Genomic DNA, 15,809 nt, shown 5'->3' with positions numbered 1-15,809 from the left:
GTGATAATTCCTGTTTCTTGCATAGTGGAGATGGTCCTTTCATCTGTAGGAGAGAAGAACAGAGACTGAGCTAGTCTGTGCTTTTTTCTCTTGGCCTATTGAGCCATGTGCTGTTGTTGTGTCATGCTAATGTTCATTTGTGCCAGCAACAGGGTACTTGTTTGTCTTGCAGATCTGTTTTGTCTTTTGAGATCACCATGGTGGTGTCTTTTGAGATCACCAATGGAGAGTTGTGTATGTTAATTTCATTTGCATTAGTATGTGGTGCCATCTGCTCTTTTCCTGATGGTGCTCTATCCCCCCCTCCTTTGTACTGGATGTGTCTTTCTATGTGAATGTTGCAGCAAGAATATATGCCTTTAGGGATGGTGCTCACTGTTAATGACTGTTCCCCTTCTCTGTCTCTCTGTATGTGGCATTTTGTTTGCTCTGACATGGTTTTGTTGGCAGCAATTGCTTGGTGTCATTTTTCAGCACTGTGTCTTTGTAGACTCTGTCAGAGTATTTTCACTTCTTTTTTTAAAAGCTGAGCCTGTTAAGCGTTTAGCTGGAATGACCCTGTAGTGCTCTAATATTGTGTTATTTGTGCTAATGGAACATTCCAAGCTTGCCTTTAAGTCCTTAAGTTCAGACAATATGTTTCAGTTTTGCAAACTTTTAAATAATTCTACAGATAGGATGCTTAATACACAAAGTGTACAGAAGCAGTTCAGAGTGCCAGGCTGTTTCCTATCATATTTTATATTTTTGCTGGAAACCCCCCCCCCCCAGCCCAACCCCTCAAATACTTTCTTTATCTCTGATGTATTCTAAAGAGAGCTATGGCCTTACTGCTTACACTGGTAAACCACCACTGTTTGTTTGAGAATTAAACCCACTGAAATAATTGAGACTGCTTTGGAATAACTATTACGTTCAAGCTTGTAGCTCAGTGTAGCTCAGAAGAGCTTGTATTCTCTTCTGGGGTCTATGTTTGCTCCTGGATCTCCCTGTTAGGGGAGCAATGTGGTCTGGATTATATGTCTTACTCTGTTGGTGTTGTACATGTGGAGGATTCTGTATTTGGTTTTCCTTTCATACCATGATCTTGATCTTTATCTTAATAACCAAGTAGCAACATTAATATTTCTGTGAATCTTCTTTCTCCTGGTTTAAGTTTTGGCATATATTTTCTTCATTTAAGAAAAAAATATATACATTGGACTGTAAAAAGCCCCAAAACACACCTGAGCTTGTTTAGGTATCACAGGTATTTGCAATAAAAATAAGACAGTATTTATTTATTCATCCTAAAAGAGTTGTTGGCGGGGGCGGGTTAGACACCTTATTATTTACAGACCTAAGATTGAGCCACTGCAATCACCAAATAACTTTGGTACATTCTTGGTCGGTCTGTCCATCAATCTATAGTGGGTAATGAAACAAGTTTCTTGATTTTTAACACACGTTTCACATTTGATTAAGAGCCCTGCTGAATCAGACCAAAGGCCTATCTAGTCCAACATTCTGTTTCTCACACGTGGCCAGCCAGACTTCCCTGTAAAGTTCACAAAAAGGACACTAGGACAATAGACCTTTCCCTATTGTTGTTTGCAAACAACTGAGGTATGCTGCCTCTGATCCTGAAGGTGGCCTATAGCCATCATTGCTAGTAGTCATTAATAGCCTTATCTTCTGTGAATTTGTCTAATCACCTTTTAAAGCAGTCTAACTTTGTTGCCATCACCACATCTTGTGATGGTGAATTCAACAGTTTAACTATGCAGCGTGTGAATCTCTCACCATTCAGCCTTCTTCAATGAACCTGGCTAGTAGCTAGTAGTATGAAAGAGCAAGAAAACATCTCTCTTCACACCAGATATTATTTTATACACCTCTAGCATGTCCCCTCTTACTCAACTTTTTTGTAAATTAAGAAGACCCAAATGTTGCATCATTTCTTGGTATGGGAGTTACTTCAGCTCCCTTTTCATTTTAGTGCCCTTTTCCTGTACTTTTTCTATGAAGAGCTGTTTACATCTCCAACTCAGAGCTAATATTTGAAAGATGGGTAGAAAAATTAAAACTAATATGGAACTAATAATCTTACTCATCTTTTACAAGAGGCCAAGCCATATTCTTTAGTGAAATATAAACTCATTCTATTTGCACTAGAATATCTCTGTGTATGCAAATTTACACGTGTCCCAAGTTATGGCCCAAACGTCTCTTTTCTATTCCTTCCCTTATATACCAAAGGATTCAAACTCTGCCTCGCCTCCTGAATAGAAATGAGGGGTTCCCCACAGTGACTAATAATCATTTCAGCATGTTAAAAAGAAGGTTATGAGAATCAAGGCAAATTAACCAAGTGAATCATGCTGACAAAGTAATTGCAAACTGAGTTGCTATCACCTGCAAGAACTCTTTGTGTGGCAGATTGCCAGTAACTCTGATCCAATAGTAAATAGTTTGCATAAAATAAAGGATTTAAAGAAACCAAATGATGTGCAGGTTAAAATCACACTGAAGCCCTGAACAGATTGGGAACAGATGCATTTTGGTTAGTTAAATCATGCAATGACTTGGGTATAACATACAGAAGTCAAGGAGAAGACAACAATATTTTTAAAGTGGAGCATGAAACTGGAGGGTTTAAGTTTCTTTTAGTTACAGAGGCTGCTGCTGATACACCCATTTCTTAGTCCTGAGTTGTGTCTAACCCTTCAATTAGCTGCAGACTGCTAAGTAGACATTTTTTTAAAAAAACATAAAAACGGAATCTGCTGCAGGTGGTCAGGAGATGAGGGGGCAGCCTTGGCAACAACTGAAGCAGTGTCTTCAGCCTCTGATATGCAAATACACGAGGCTTTGTTTGTTTTTAAATGAAGAAATTTAGTTACCATGGTAGTTGGGTATTGACAATGAAAGCTACAATTTTAAAAACAATACATAGGGTTTCACATAAAGGCAGAGTAGGTTTGGCGGGTATCCTAATTAAAATTAGAGTTGTGTTGAAATTAAGTAAGCCACATTACAGATATCTAACTTTCACATGCTAAAAAACAACAACCTGTACAGTACGCATTTTTACCGTTCTTTTTGTTTGTTTTTTCTAATACAATTCAGTTGCAAAGCAATATCAACATAAATTAATGCTTGTTGCAGTGATTTAAATCCCCCCATACCATACCAGAGTGTAATTATGACACTTGCATCAAGAACAAAAAACTTTCTTCGATATTTTAAAAAACCCAGAACTACAATAAACACTCCCCCCCCCCCACAACTGAGCAGGAGCCTTGAGTGACAGACCGACAACTGTATTTATACATAATCCTTCAGGTTGTAGCCTGTGTTGTTCTCTTGCTGGGCAGCTGGGAACTGTTGCTGTGTTTTGTTGGGATAAATCCATGCTCTTTGCTGCTTTGTAAAACAGGAAGTGCCAAAGATGGCACCTGCAGTGAGCAGAAGTCCTGCTGAAATGAATCCAATGTAAACTGCTCCTCCTGGTTCATTCTTACTGCTTTCTGGGACTGTTGGGTCCAGAAAATTTGAAATGATTTCTCTCGTGTACCAGGCTGTTGGTATCAAGCCGAATATACCTGCAAGGATGAAGAAGACTCCTCCTGCAAATGTAGTGTGGCTCTTGGTGTCCTGGTCTCCTCCCAGCCGAGTGCACTTCATCCCCACCGTGGCGATGCAGATTCCAAAAGTGGAGAGGATGCAAGACAACACCATGGTGGTCCGTGCTGCCTGGATGTAAACAGGGAGGGAGAGGATTGAATATTTCAACGTGCAGCTAAACATCCCGGTGCTGTACCATGTGCAGTCCATCCAGAGTCCTTGCATCTGAGTTATGGCTGTGATGATGTTTGAACCTACGTCTGCGTTCACCTTCCAGTTGGGCAACAAGGTGGCTGTAATTGCACCGAAAACGCCAAACAAGGCTAGAATGAAAGCAAAGAACTGTAGAGCTGCTGATGCCATGATGAGATGTGCTGTCACCTTTTGTCTGCCTGTTCCTCTCCTGTTGTAAACCTTTGTATGCCTGATGGCTCCCCAGCCACGGCTATAGCTGTCCGCATGTGATAGAAGGGGGAGGAAGGGGGGAAGTGGCAGGGGCAAAGGAAAGAGAAATGAGCAAACTGGAACACTTGCATTTAAAATCACTGCTATCTGAATGAATGACTGAACGTGACCCTGCAGCAGATGAGAAGGCTACAAAAGCACAGAGCAGCTGTACACAGGGCACTTGAACAGAAATGATTATAAATGAACAGTGTGTGAGCGACTGAGCACAAGGAACTACCCTTCAATATTCTGCCACTTCAAGAAAACTCAAATTGAAACACTGAAGGCACAAGACTAGGATCATGTAAATGCCAAAAAACACAGAAATACAAAATTGAGCTATTCTTGCCCTCAGTGACCATCTCGCTTCTGTGGCACAAAAGTAGAACAAGGTATCTATTCAAATCTACAGTTAACTAAAGCAGTGGCTTGTAAGTATATACTTTCTTTCCAGTTTCCATAGGAAATTTTAATCCTTGGAAATTTAGGTCAGTATAATCTTTTCCCCATTTACATGGTTTTTAATGGTTCAGCAAGTGCTCTTTTATTTATATATGTATCTCATAAGATTTGTACACTGCTTCATTTAAAAAAAAAACCTCAACAGTTTACAAAAAGAATAAAATGATCAATAAAAGCAGTTAAAATAATTATTTTTTAAAATAAATCAGTGGTAAACTAAAAACAGGTTAAAGCACACATCAACGTTTTTTCTACCCATCTAAGTAGAATCATAGAATCATAGAGTTGGAAGAGACCACAAGGGCCATCGAGTCCAACCCTCTGCCAAGCAGGAAACACCATCAGAGCACTCCTGACATATGGTTGTCAAGCCTCTGCTTAAAGACCTCCAAAGAAGGAGACTCCACCACACTCCTTGGCAGCAAATTCCACTGTCGAACAGCTCTTACTGTCAGGAAGTTCTTCCTAATGTTTAGGTGGAATCTTCTTTCTTGTAGTTTGGATCCATTGCTCCGTGTCCGCTTCTCTGGAGCAGCAGAAAACAACCTTTCTCCCTCCTCTATGTGACATCCTTTTATATATTTGAACATGGCTATCATATCACCCCTTAACTTCCTCTTCTCCAGGCTAAACATGCCCAGCTTCCTTAACCGTTCCTCATAAGGCATCGTTTCCAGGCCTTTGACCATTTTGATAAGTAGGCTTATCTAAACGAAAATCATTCTAGCAGGCATCAAAAAGAGCACAGTAAAGGCCCCTGTCTGATGTCAATAGGCAGGGGGTTCCAAAGCGTGGGTGCTGCAGCACTAAAAGATTGCTTTCTTACGAATGCAGAATAGGTATTATGTGGCCCCTGTAACCGTGCCAGTTCTTCATATCAAAGTGTTTGAGTAGACATATATGAATTAAGGCAACCTTTCAGGGAAACTGGTCCCAAGTTGTTGTTTCACAAAAAATCTGTTTCCTTACTATTTTCTGAAGAGCAAAGCTCAAACTTCTGTGTTGGCCATATAGAACTTGAAATTCTTAAGGACTAGAACAGGGGTTGGCAAGGTTTACTGGCCATGGGCCAGATCACTCCCACAGAGATCGTTCGTGGGCTGGACTGGCGCAGTGCAATGCCAGAAATCGCGTCTGCGCATGTCCACGGCGCCAATAATCGCTTCTGTTTATGCCCAGATGCTGAAAATCGCGCCTGCGCAGAAGCGATTTTCAGCGTCTGGACATGCACAGAAGCGATTTCTGTTATCTGCATGTGCGCAGATGCCATTTCCCGGCACCGCACTGTGCTGGCTTAGCACAGCACGCGGGGGACTTGCCGAGCAGACTGCTCGGTTGGGCGGCTTGTGGGCCGGTAAAACGGGCTTTGTGGGCTGCACATTGCCAACCCTTAGACTAGAAACTTAAATTTACCCTATCTCTTGATTCAAACTAACCACCTCTGATATAGCACAATAACTAAGAGTAAATAAAGCGATTGCTAAAGACTGAAAGAATGATTCAGCTAAATTTAAGTACATTTAAATTTTGTTGGTTTTAAATGGCAGGGTCAGCTGCATGTTAACTCTGAAATCAACGCTGCCGTTGAAATCAGTGGCACTTAAATGTGCTTAATATTAGCTGGATTATTTCCTTGCAGTCTAAATGATGCCTGGTACATGGAAAACTCATATAGCTCTAGGTTTCATATATTTTGTTGGACAAAGAGCCATGATAATTAAAATTATAGAATAATAATGTTATAATTACTTTTAATTCCAATTCAAATGAATTGGATTTAGGAGAGGAGGTTTGAGCATTCTAGCTATAGAGAAAGGTCATTAGTTTTATACTATTAATCCTAAAGTATTGAATGCAAGCTCATCTAATTAATTTAGCTGTTCATAAGACCACTTACTGGCATTCTTAGCTTTTAAATAGTGCCAGTGACTTAAGTTGGGTGGTATCACTTATGTAGTAACAGGGTGGATAAAATTGCAGGTCCATTAATTTTGGTAGGACTTTACCAGTGAACCACTTGAAGGTCTAAGCAGAAAGGCTTGGGGAAGTCCAATACATTTTTGCTCCGATACATTTAGGTCCTCTCCACCTGCAAACATCCCATCTCCTGCTACATTGAAATGGACACGGGTTCAGTACCTCTTAAACCATTTGGGTTCAGTGGGAATGTGCACAAAGTGTATTCAGGGGGTGGGGTGCTACCTACTGCAACAGACAATGCTGGCCCACATGGGCCAGTAGTCTAACTCAGTGCATATGTGTGTACTCTTTGGAACCAACCTGTATAATAGAAGTAACAGTAGGACTTGGTGTGATTAGCTTTTTAAAAAAATACATGTATTTGAATTTGAAATGCTGGGCTTATACTGAATGGTAGATGAGCTAACATCTCTTGTGAAAAGCAGCATGTAATTGACATACAAGCCTGAGCATATTCAGAATCCAGTAATTAATGGATTCTTCAGCTTGTACATTTCTCATGTATATAACAAGACTTGGAATCTAAAATGTGCTGCCAACATCTTAAAAACATGAAAACATCATTATGCTGAAACAGCCTTTTTTTTACCTGCTTAGGTAGATATTTTGATGAATAGAGTGGTTTAAGAAAAAAGAACTTTTGACCTTTTCTGTAAATATTGCATTGCGTGCACTTATGCTTAGAACAAGCTTAGAACAAGGGTCTGCCCACCTGGTGTTTTTTTTGGGGGGGGGGCATTTGTATGATATCTGTTATGACTGACATCTGCTGATTTTAACTTTTACTTGGACCAGAGAAAGAAACTAGATTAGTTTTATACATATATTTTATATAATTGATGTTGTCTGTCCTTTAATGGGTATTTTATTTTCTGGATAATGATTTTATAGTTAAAGAAGCACTTTAATAAGCTTTCTAAACAAATCTTGCTCAGTTCCCCACAAACCCTAATTGCCATCTCTTCTGTTGTATGAGCCAAAGTACCCTTTTCACTACCCACCACACACATTATACTGCAACTTGTGTAGAGAAGGGAGTCACTGTCTGTCCCCTATGATCCAAAATTTAACTTCTTTTTTCAAAAGGTACATTAAAATAAATTTCTGGCAGATGTGAAGTTCTCTTGGCATTTTTGATTGCGTCATGGACCAAGGGGAGCAAATATCACCTGGGCTACTCAGAACAATTTTCTGTTTCCATGCCCTCTCTCCCCCTTTCAGCAGAGAAACTGTATTTAGTTATCGGCCCCATTTGCCACCAGTGCAGAGATACACATTCTTTCCTGCCCTTCTGGTAGTCTTTGAAAAGTGTGACACCCAGTTAGTGATCAGTTTATGGAACTGCTGCCATGGCAGAAAATCTTGGTTGCTTCTGACAACTTCAGGAAATTTTGCTTTATTAATTTCTCAGTAAGAAAAATTAGTAAGAGAAGTTGGTCAGGAGAGCTGTCCTGTTATATTATTATTATTATTATTATTATTATTATTATTATTATTATTATTATTATTATTATTATTTATTTTATTACTATTATTATTAATTTATTTCTATGCCACCTTTCTCTTAGACCAGGACTCAAGGCAGCTTACAGATATATCTGCTTCTAAAACAGTCCAACCTAACAGTTATGCAAGAGCCTTTCTGTCCTCTCATAGCCTCAATTTTCCACAATATAGTTTTATATAGCTTGAAAGTTTGCTGCATCTTTTGCTGAGCCAAGCAGCTCTTTAAAGAGATTGACTTGTTAACTAGGTCTATATTTCTGTGGGACCAGCAGGCTACCAACCAACCAACCCGTGGATCTGCCACAGAGCAGGTGCCCCTGTTTACTCCACATCCATTTCATAGGCTGTGAGGGTGGGAAATGGAGCCATCCCTGCGTGGCACTGTCTACCCATCATTCTTTTACTATTTATCTTTGCTTCAGATTTTGCATTTCAGCAGCTTTAAAAATTAAAACAAGCTTGATGACAATAGGAATGGTAGCTTATCCCAATAACTGCTAGAAGCAGACTAAATTACACGCACATTAAACTGCAATGTTTGGTTAGAACATTTTTAAACACCATAAACTGTAATGTACAGAGTCTAATGAAGTTCAGTACTTACTGCTAAATGGGAGGTTCAGGATGCTTTCTCGGCAGTATAAGTCGTAGAAACAACTTCTCTTGAATGTAAAGATCTCTCTTCATTAAAAAAATGCATTGGGTTTTTTTTATTAAACAAAAATAGCTCTCTGATGCTATGACCACAGCAGTCCTGCCCATTCCCTGTCTTAGTACCATCTACTGGAGAATAAAGAACTACTTTGTTTAATGAATCTGCACTGAAAGGGGGGGGGGATACTTTGTTGAAGGAGCACATGCAAAGCTATCATGGAGGAAACACATGCAAACCCTTAATTCTAAAAATACAATGATTTCTAGATCCTATGGTGAATGTTTGACAGTAGTTTAGAAATCAGGAGAAATATAGAGCAATATGTATTTCAAAAAACATAAACCCTATATTTTAAAAGCTGCTTTAATTATAAGGAAATGAAACTTCAGAGTGACCTTTACTGCACCTGCAAATCAGAATTTACATTGCAAACAGCCACCACTACCCCAAATCCTCCACAATGTTTATAATTCCTGCTATTAATTATGGTGCAGAAATATATTTAAAGTGACAAAGGTATATGGCTGAGTTTTACATACCTGCTACTAGAAGCTTGTAGCCTTCTCTAGTTCTTTCTGTAATTAGTCACCTTTTCCTAAAGACCAGAAGGCAAAATAAAGTAGTAATGCTGATGAGGCTTTGTGATTAAATACAGAGCACTGTTGAGGAGATCCTGACAAGTCAGCAAGAGGGAGACTAAAAAGCAAAGAAAGTGGGGAGGGAAACCTGCTGATGGTGCAGCAAGATAAATATGAGTTCTCCCTATTGTCGTCTGACTCTTCGCAGTGTGTAGAAAAGGAAAAGGCAGTAGTTTGTAGCATGTGATAGTTGACAGCTACATAATTTTATCCCTTGCTTCGTTAGTCTTGGAAGTAACTGGGGTTCTACGTTTTCCTCTCAGAACAGTTTTAATGTTGAGTTTTTAAGGCTGATCCATACCACGGTAATGCAGTTTCACATTTGATTTCTACAGCCTCTGGAGATTGTGTCTGGGCTTAGTAATGGTTGACCCTGGGCTACGGCAGGGTCTCTGATAGAGCTTTGGGAGTGAAGCTGCTTGGGAGTGAAGTTCATTGCAGCAACAGCATAAACCCCTTGCCTTCTCCAGTCTCCCTCCATAAGGATAGGGGTTTGTTTCTGTGGTCTCTTGCGCTTTGAAAACACTTGGAAGCTTTTCATGTCTAGAGAGGACTACAATTCTATTAAAACACTTCATTGGGTGTAAGTCTAATTGAACTCGATGGGACCTACACCTGAGTAAACATTCATAGTATTGGGCTGCACATATATTTGACTTAATGACATTAAATTTGTTTAAAGCATTGAAATGGATGGCTTACTCAGTGGACCCCATGGCTGACAGTGGAAATGCACAGCAAAAGTACATGTGGTTGTAACTCATTTATGAAGTTGCTAGACTAGTATTCCTTTAAATTGGGGAAACTGACCCACAAGATGCTGCTGGACTACAACTCCCACCATCCCTGACCATTGGCTATGCTAATGGAAGTTGGGGTCCACCAAATCTGGAGGGCCACAGACGCTCCATCCTTTCTGCAAATAAAGTAATCATAATTATTTCTCTTTTTATTCCCCTGGTCAGGTAATTAGGTAGACATATCCAGGGCCATGATGGGCCAGCAGTTTTTGAAACTGCAGGTGGGAGATTCATGCATGCGGCACTGCACTCCATTGGCTGTTTTTCCTTACTCATTTTGTGAAGTTTCAATAAGTACTGAAGCTTCAAGAGCAGACAGATTTTTGTATAAATGGGTTTTATTGCATTTTTTTAATGATCAATCCTGGTTTATATAGATAGTGAATTGTAGACTAGTTTAAGCTGCATTTCTAGCCGTGCTTAATAGCAAGTAAATATCATTGAAATCCATAGCCACTAATCCTGAGCAAATGGTAGGTACATGTTCTTTCTCAGGCTCAGGTAAAATGCGCCTACAAGACATTGTGTATTCTTTTTCCATAGGTTTTTTTTCTGTCATGGTAACGCTGCTTAGCCTAGGAGAGGGCTAAGTTGACAAAAATCTCCAACTTTAGTTTTATTATTACTACATTTATATCCCACTTTTCTTCTAAGGAGCTCAGAGGGGTTCTTATAGCTAAAGGCTAGTGTGGTAGTTTTTTTAACTGACCTATTTAAATTATTATTTCTTATTTAGACCCCACCCATCTGGCTGGGTTTCCCCAGCCACTCTGGGTGGGCTTCCAACAAAATATTAAAATACAATAGTCCTTCATATATTAAAAGCTTCCCTAAACAGGGCTGTCTTCAGATGTCTCCTAAAAGTCTGGTAGTTGTTTTTTCCTTTGACATCTGGTGGGAGGGTGTTCCACAGGGCAGGCATCACTACTGAAAAGGCCCTCTGCCTGGTTCCCTTTAAGCTCACTTCTCGCAATGAGGGAACCACCAGAAGGCCCTCGGCGCTGGACCTCAGTGTCCGGGCTGAACAATGGGGGTGGAGACACTCCTTCAGGTACACTGGGCCTAGGCCGTATAGTTTTAGCACTGACTTTGTATGGCATTTACAGAATTTTCCATAAAAAATGAAGCAGGTATCTGCTCTGAGAAGTCTATACTGTAATATAAAACTTTCTAAATGGCAAGAGACATGTGGGAGAAGCAAGGATAACGAAACATACCTGTATGCATATACTTATCCTTGACGAAAATGCAGACTTCAGTTTTGCTTGAAAGGTAGGAAAGAATGTAGACTGAATAATATAGATTGGTGGTGCCATTTTACGAGTTTGCATTGTGCATTTACTAAAAATAAAAAACCAATAAATAAATGTAGATGTTTCTGTTTGGGCAAACAATTCCAATAGAAGGGGCAACAAGGTAGACTGGCTGGAGTTTATAAGAGCAGGACACTCGGAGGCAGCAGCTAAGCATGGTAAAATTGGAGGAGCAAAACTAGGGAGTAAACATAATATAGTTTTAAAATGTTTATTTATTACATTCTTTATTACATTATCGCTGTATATAGCTGCATGTTGTTTGAGAAAAGGATTCAAAAAGGCAATCTGTCCTTTTTCTTAATGTACTGGGACTTAGCTATACAGCTGCAAATAAAATGTTTTAAGTGCAATATACAATGTGACACTAAATGGTGATGATGAGCCTTGTGGAAAATTCACTGTATTTTCAAAAACGCACTTTTAAAAATGCATTTCCAGAACACTTTTTATATGTATGTAGATTTCACCCTGGACAAAATCCAGGCTTGTGTTTGCAAAACAAAACAAGCTTTGGCAACAGAAGTGTGTAGGTCCCACTCAGTGAGATGAGCTAGTATTTTGTCTTAGCTATAATTTTATGTTTTCTACAAGAAACATTTGCAAAATAAGGTGAAGGTGGTATGATTATCAGCAGTTTTAAAATATCATTGTGTGTACCTTGTTAGATTTTGAAATTCAGCCTGTTAGTATACACAACGAAGAAATAGGATATGATGTTATTAATTTCAAAGCATCCAATCAGAAGGGAACAGCATTTTCTATAACCGTTCCCATAGTAACAAAGCAGCTTTCCTAGTATTCTAAGAGCCCAAGCCTATAATGAAGTAATGAGAATTGCTCTGTATTTCCATAGAAAGAAAACATTCTAATGTGCTTTATTTCTGTATGTCTTAGTTTTCATTGGAACCTAACCTGTATCATATTATCCAAAATATTTATTTACAGTGGTACCTCTGGTTACATACGCTTTAGGTTACATACGCTTCAGGTTACAGACTCCACTAACCCAGAAATATTACCTTGGGTTAAGAACTTTGCTTCAGGATGAGAACAGAAATTGTGCTCCGGCGGCGTAGCGGCAGTGGGAGGCCCCATTAGCTAAAGTGCTGCTTCAGGTTAAGAACCGTTTCAGGTTAAGAACGGACCTCCGGAACAAATTAAGTACTTAACCCGAGGGATTCCACTTCTGCAAGTGGGTAGTCCTTTGCTCATGGAATGACTGTTTCTAACCTAGTGGAAGAGGGCTGTGTGGGGACAAGAACCTCCAAATCCAGAGTTGTTCTTCTCATGCAATATTTTTGCACAAGCTCCTTTTGAAAGCCAGTAGAATTCTTAACTGCTATCTCCTATATTGTCCTTATTCATGGGCTTTCACCTACTGCAACATAACCAATGAATCATTTGTGGTACTGCATTGCAAGACATATCCTGCTATTGATTACACAATTATTCACACGTCATTGTTTGTTTTGGTTCCGAGTCAAAAACTTTGTTTTCGTACCATAGAATCTTCCAAAGCGGTACACACACAGTTAGAAACTGTATTGTCTTTCAGGACTGATCTTACAAGGCTCCCTCACAAAGTGTAGTTGGGGGGGGGGCAAAAGTGCTCATAAACACTTTGCTTTACCTGTGAAAGGGGACCGGTGAGAGTTTCCTAAGAATGCCTATCCATGAACTGTCACCATATATGGTAGTAGCCAAGGTGGCACTCTGCAGAAGTTGCTGGAATGCAGCTCCCATCATCCACGACTGTTGTAGTAGGAGGATGACTTTGGCAATTACTAGTTTCTATGTTGATGTGAATTTGGGGTAGATTTGTTCAAAGTAAATCCAATTATTCCAGGTTTTTCCATACAGCACTTTGAGTCCAAACTGCAGTGTAGAGCCCTTATAGAAGGGATCAAAATAGCCAACAGGATATTCTGTACATTAAGCACCAGCTCTTATTTGTGTCTTTCTAATTACCTGACATCATAATTTGCATCCTGCTACAGGAACAAGGTTGTGCACCCAGCTTGAATTTTTCAGAATGATAACCATTTTGTCTTGTTATTTGGCAGTTTAATTGGGCTAACAACTTTTTCAAATGTTTATTATTTGTACTGTAACTTTTCATTAGGCTCATATACTTTCTTAGATCCATTGTTTTTATTTCTGTTCACAGGTGGATGTGACTGTTGTTCATTTCACCCCGTTGGTGCAACCAAAAATAGAACAGCCATTTAAGCTGGTGGAGAAAGTTGTCCGAACTGTGTTTCAGTTCAGAAGGAAATATTGTCATCAAAGTGTACGGTAAGAGATCTTTTCTTCAGAATGGTATTCTTAATACAATGGCTATGCAAAGTAATTTCACACATGGGGATCTTTAGTTGGTGACAGCAGTCAGCATGGTGTGTGAGAGAAATAGCCAGCATAGACCAAATTCCTCAGAAAGAGCTCTTGCATCTTGTATTATCTATAGGAGGAGTTGGGAACCATTTTCTCCTCCTTGGGCCAGATCCTTATCTCCCCAGCCATAAGTGGGCCAAATGTAACATGTAGCTGGGGCCACCCACCTGTCAATCACTTGATGTCCTAGTGAGGTCAAGTGATGTTGTGCTTTGCAGCCCCGATTGTGGGAAATTCAAAGCACAATGCTGGGCTGTTTGAGAGTCCTTTGGTATTAACTTCTCACTTTACTGAAGGAGGTCTTCTCCCTTCCATGCTGCTCCTTAAACCTCCAGTTTCCATTGAAGGCTGGTTGTTCCTTTGCTGGAGCAAGGTATGCACCCAGTCGGGAGTTCATCTTAAGTTCCTGATCATTCCTTTGAAGTCCCACCGTTACAGACCCTGCTTGTCATCCCATGTTACGTCAGATGTCAGGTGTGTGATCATGGCTTCCCCACTGAATCAGTGAGCTTTTCATGACCAGTGGATCACAAGTGGATATAAATCTCAGTTATTTTGAGGGTAAAATATATGTGTGTTTACCTTTTAAATAAATAAACAATAAATGTTATTATTGGGTAAGGGAACATGAAACAAAGTAAATGAGTGTCTTCAGATATGTCTCTGAGAATAAACAGTGACAATCACACACACACACACACACACACACACACACACTGCCCATGTCACTCTATAGGCCTACAAAGAGAGAGAGAAATTATCCAGGCCTAGTTCCTTTCAACTACAGTGGTGCCCCGCAAGACGAATGCCTCGCAAGACGGAAAACCCGCTAGACGAAAGGGTTTTCCATTTTTCAATGTGCTTCGCAGGACGAATTTCCCTATGGGCTTGCTTCGCAAGACGAAAATGTCTTGCGAGTCTTGAGATTTTTTTTCACTCCCCCCCTTTTTCTAAGCCGCTAAGCCTTTAATAGCCTTTTAGCAGCTAAGCCGCTAAGCCTTTAATAGCCACTAAACCGCTAATAGCGCTAATCCGCTAATAGGGTTGCTTTGCAAGACGAAAAAACCGCTAGACGAAGATACTCGCGGAACGGATTAATTTCGTCTTGGGAGGGGAGGCACCACTGTAACTAGCATCTACTTCACAATCCAGACCAAGCAAAAATGAGCACCAAACAGTTAATGCCCGCTGACAAGTAGTGGCCATAGTTGTGATGAAAAGGTTTACAGCAATCAGAGCATGCAAGCCACTCCTTTTAATGCAAGCGCATGGAACCTGCTGCTGGGCTGCAATTTGGATTGGCTGGGGATGATGGGCATTGGAGTGCAAGAATATATGGATTGCCACTGGCTCCCCAACCTGGCTTTAAATGCCAGGACACAACCCCATCTTGTCACCGCACCTCTATGCCCTACAATCAGCAGATGAGGCCTTGGTGCCTGTTTATTATCTGAAACTTGATTGGGATAAAGGATGAGGCTTTCTTTGTGGCAGCACCCCTCCTTAAGGAACTGGGAGGGGGAATTTTCATTATGGTAGAAATTTTAACAGTGAACTGATCTGCTGTTTGCTGAAAACTAAACTTGTGATACTTTAGTGCTGCTGTTTCCATGTTGACTTCTAAGACAAAATAAAGACATCTTTGGTTTATGGTTAGGATGTCAATGCAAGCTTGAGCTCTGTGGCTTTTCATTTTAGAACTAAAGCTTTCCATAGAGAATGGCAGTGTTCGGGAAGAGAAAGTAAAATTTCTAAGTGATGGGCAGAGAAGGCAAAGCCAACCACTGAGTGAGGGGGCAGAGTACAGGAGATAGAGAAAAGATTGATCAGCATAAGATGGTTCCATTGGGGTGTGGTGTGGTTGACCAACAATGTGGGGTAACTGCACCCTAGTGCAGGCAACTACAGTGGTGCCTCGCAAGACGAAATTAATCCATTCCGCGAGTATCTTCGTCTAGCGGTTTTTTTTGTCTTGTGAAGCAACCCTATTAGCGGATTAGCGCTATTA

At 40.2% G+C, this 15,809-nt stretch overlaps 2 protein-coding genes across 7 annotated transcripts in view; one reads left to right on the top strand and one right to left on the bottom strand.

Annotated features, from left to right (window-relative positions):
- TFB1M (transcription factor B1, mitochondrial) overlaps nucleotides 1–15,809 on the top strand; it is a 36,918-nt gene that overhangs the window by 16,107 nt on the left and 5,002 nt on the right. For all 6 annotated transcript variants that reach the window (XM_083496596.1, XM_083496594.1, XM_083496599.1 and 3 more), the window contains exon 7: nucleotides 13,578–13,705. In XM_083496596.1, the coding sequence (XP_083352722.1) occupies nucleotides 13,578–13,705 (128 nt within the window). The remainder of the gene's footprint in view (nucleotides 1–13,577; nucleotides 13,706–15,809) is intronic.
- CLDN20 (claudin 20) lies at nucleotides 904–9,231 on the bottom strand. Its single transcript, XM_083496662.1, has 3 exons — nucleotides 9,203–9,231; nucleotides 8,606–8,682; nucleotides 904–4,057 (listed from the first exon to the last, which is right to left on the bottom strand). Exon 3 carries the CDS (start codon nucleotides 3,967–3,969, stop codon nucleotides 3,307–3,309), a length of 663 nt encoding a protein of 220 aa, XP_083352788.1. The 5' UTR covers nucleotides 3,970–4,057; nucleotides 8,606–8,682; nucleotides 9,203–9,231; the 3' UTR covers nucleotides 904–3,306.

Source organism: Podarcis liolepis, assembly GCF_965112155.1.
Source record: "Podarcis liolepis genome assembly, chromosome: 3".
Taxonomy (NCBI): Eukaryota; Metazoa; Chordata; class Lepidosauria; order Squamata; family Lacertidae; genus Podarcis; species Podarcis liolepis.
Note: the sequence above shows the minus strand (reverse complement) of the source record. Positions and strands in the feature narration are given on the sequence as shown.

What these genes read in the sequence shown, in the direction of transcription:
- CLDN20 (XM_083496662.1), bottom strand. Translation starts at nt 3,969, where the DNA reads ATGGCATCAGCAGCTCTACAGTTCTTTGCTTTCATTCTAGCCTTGTTT.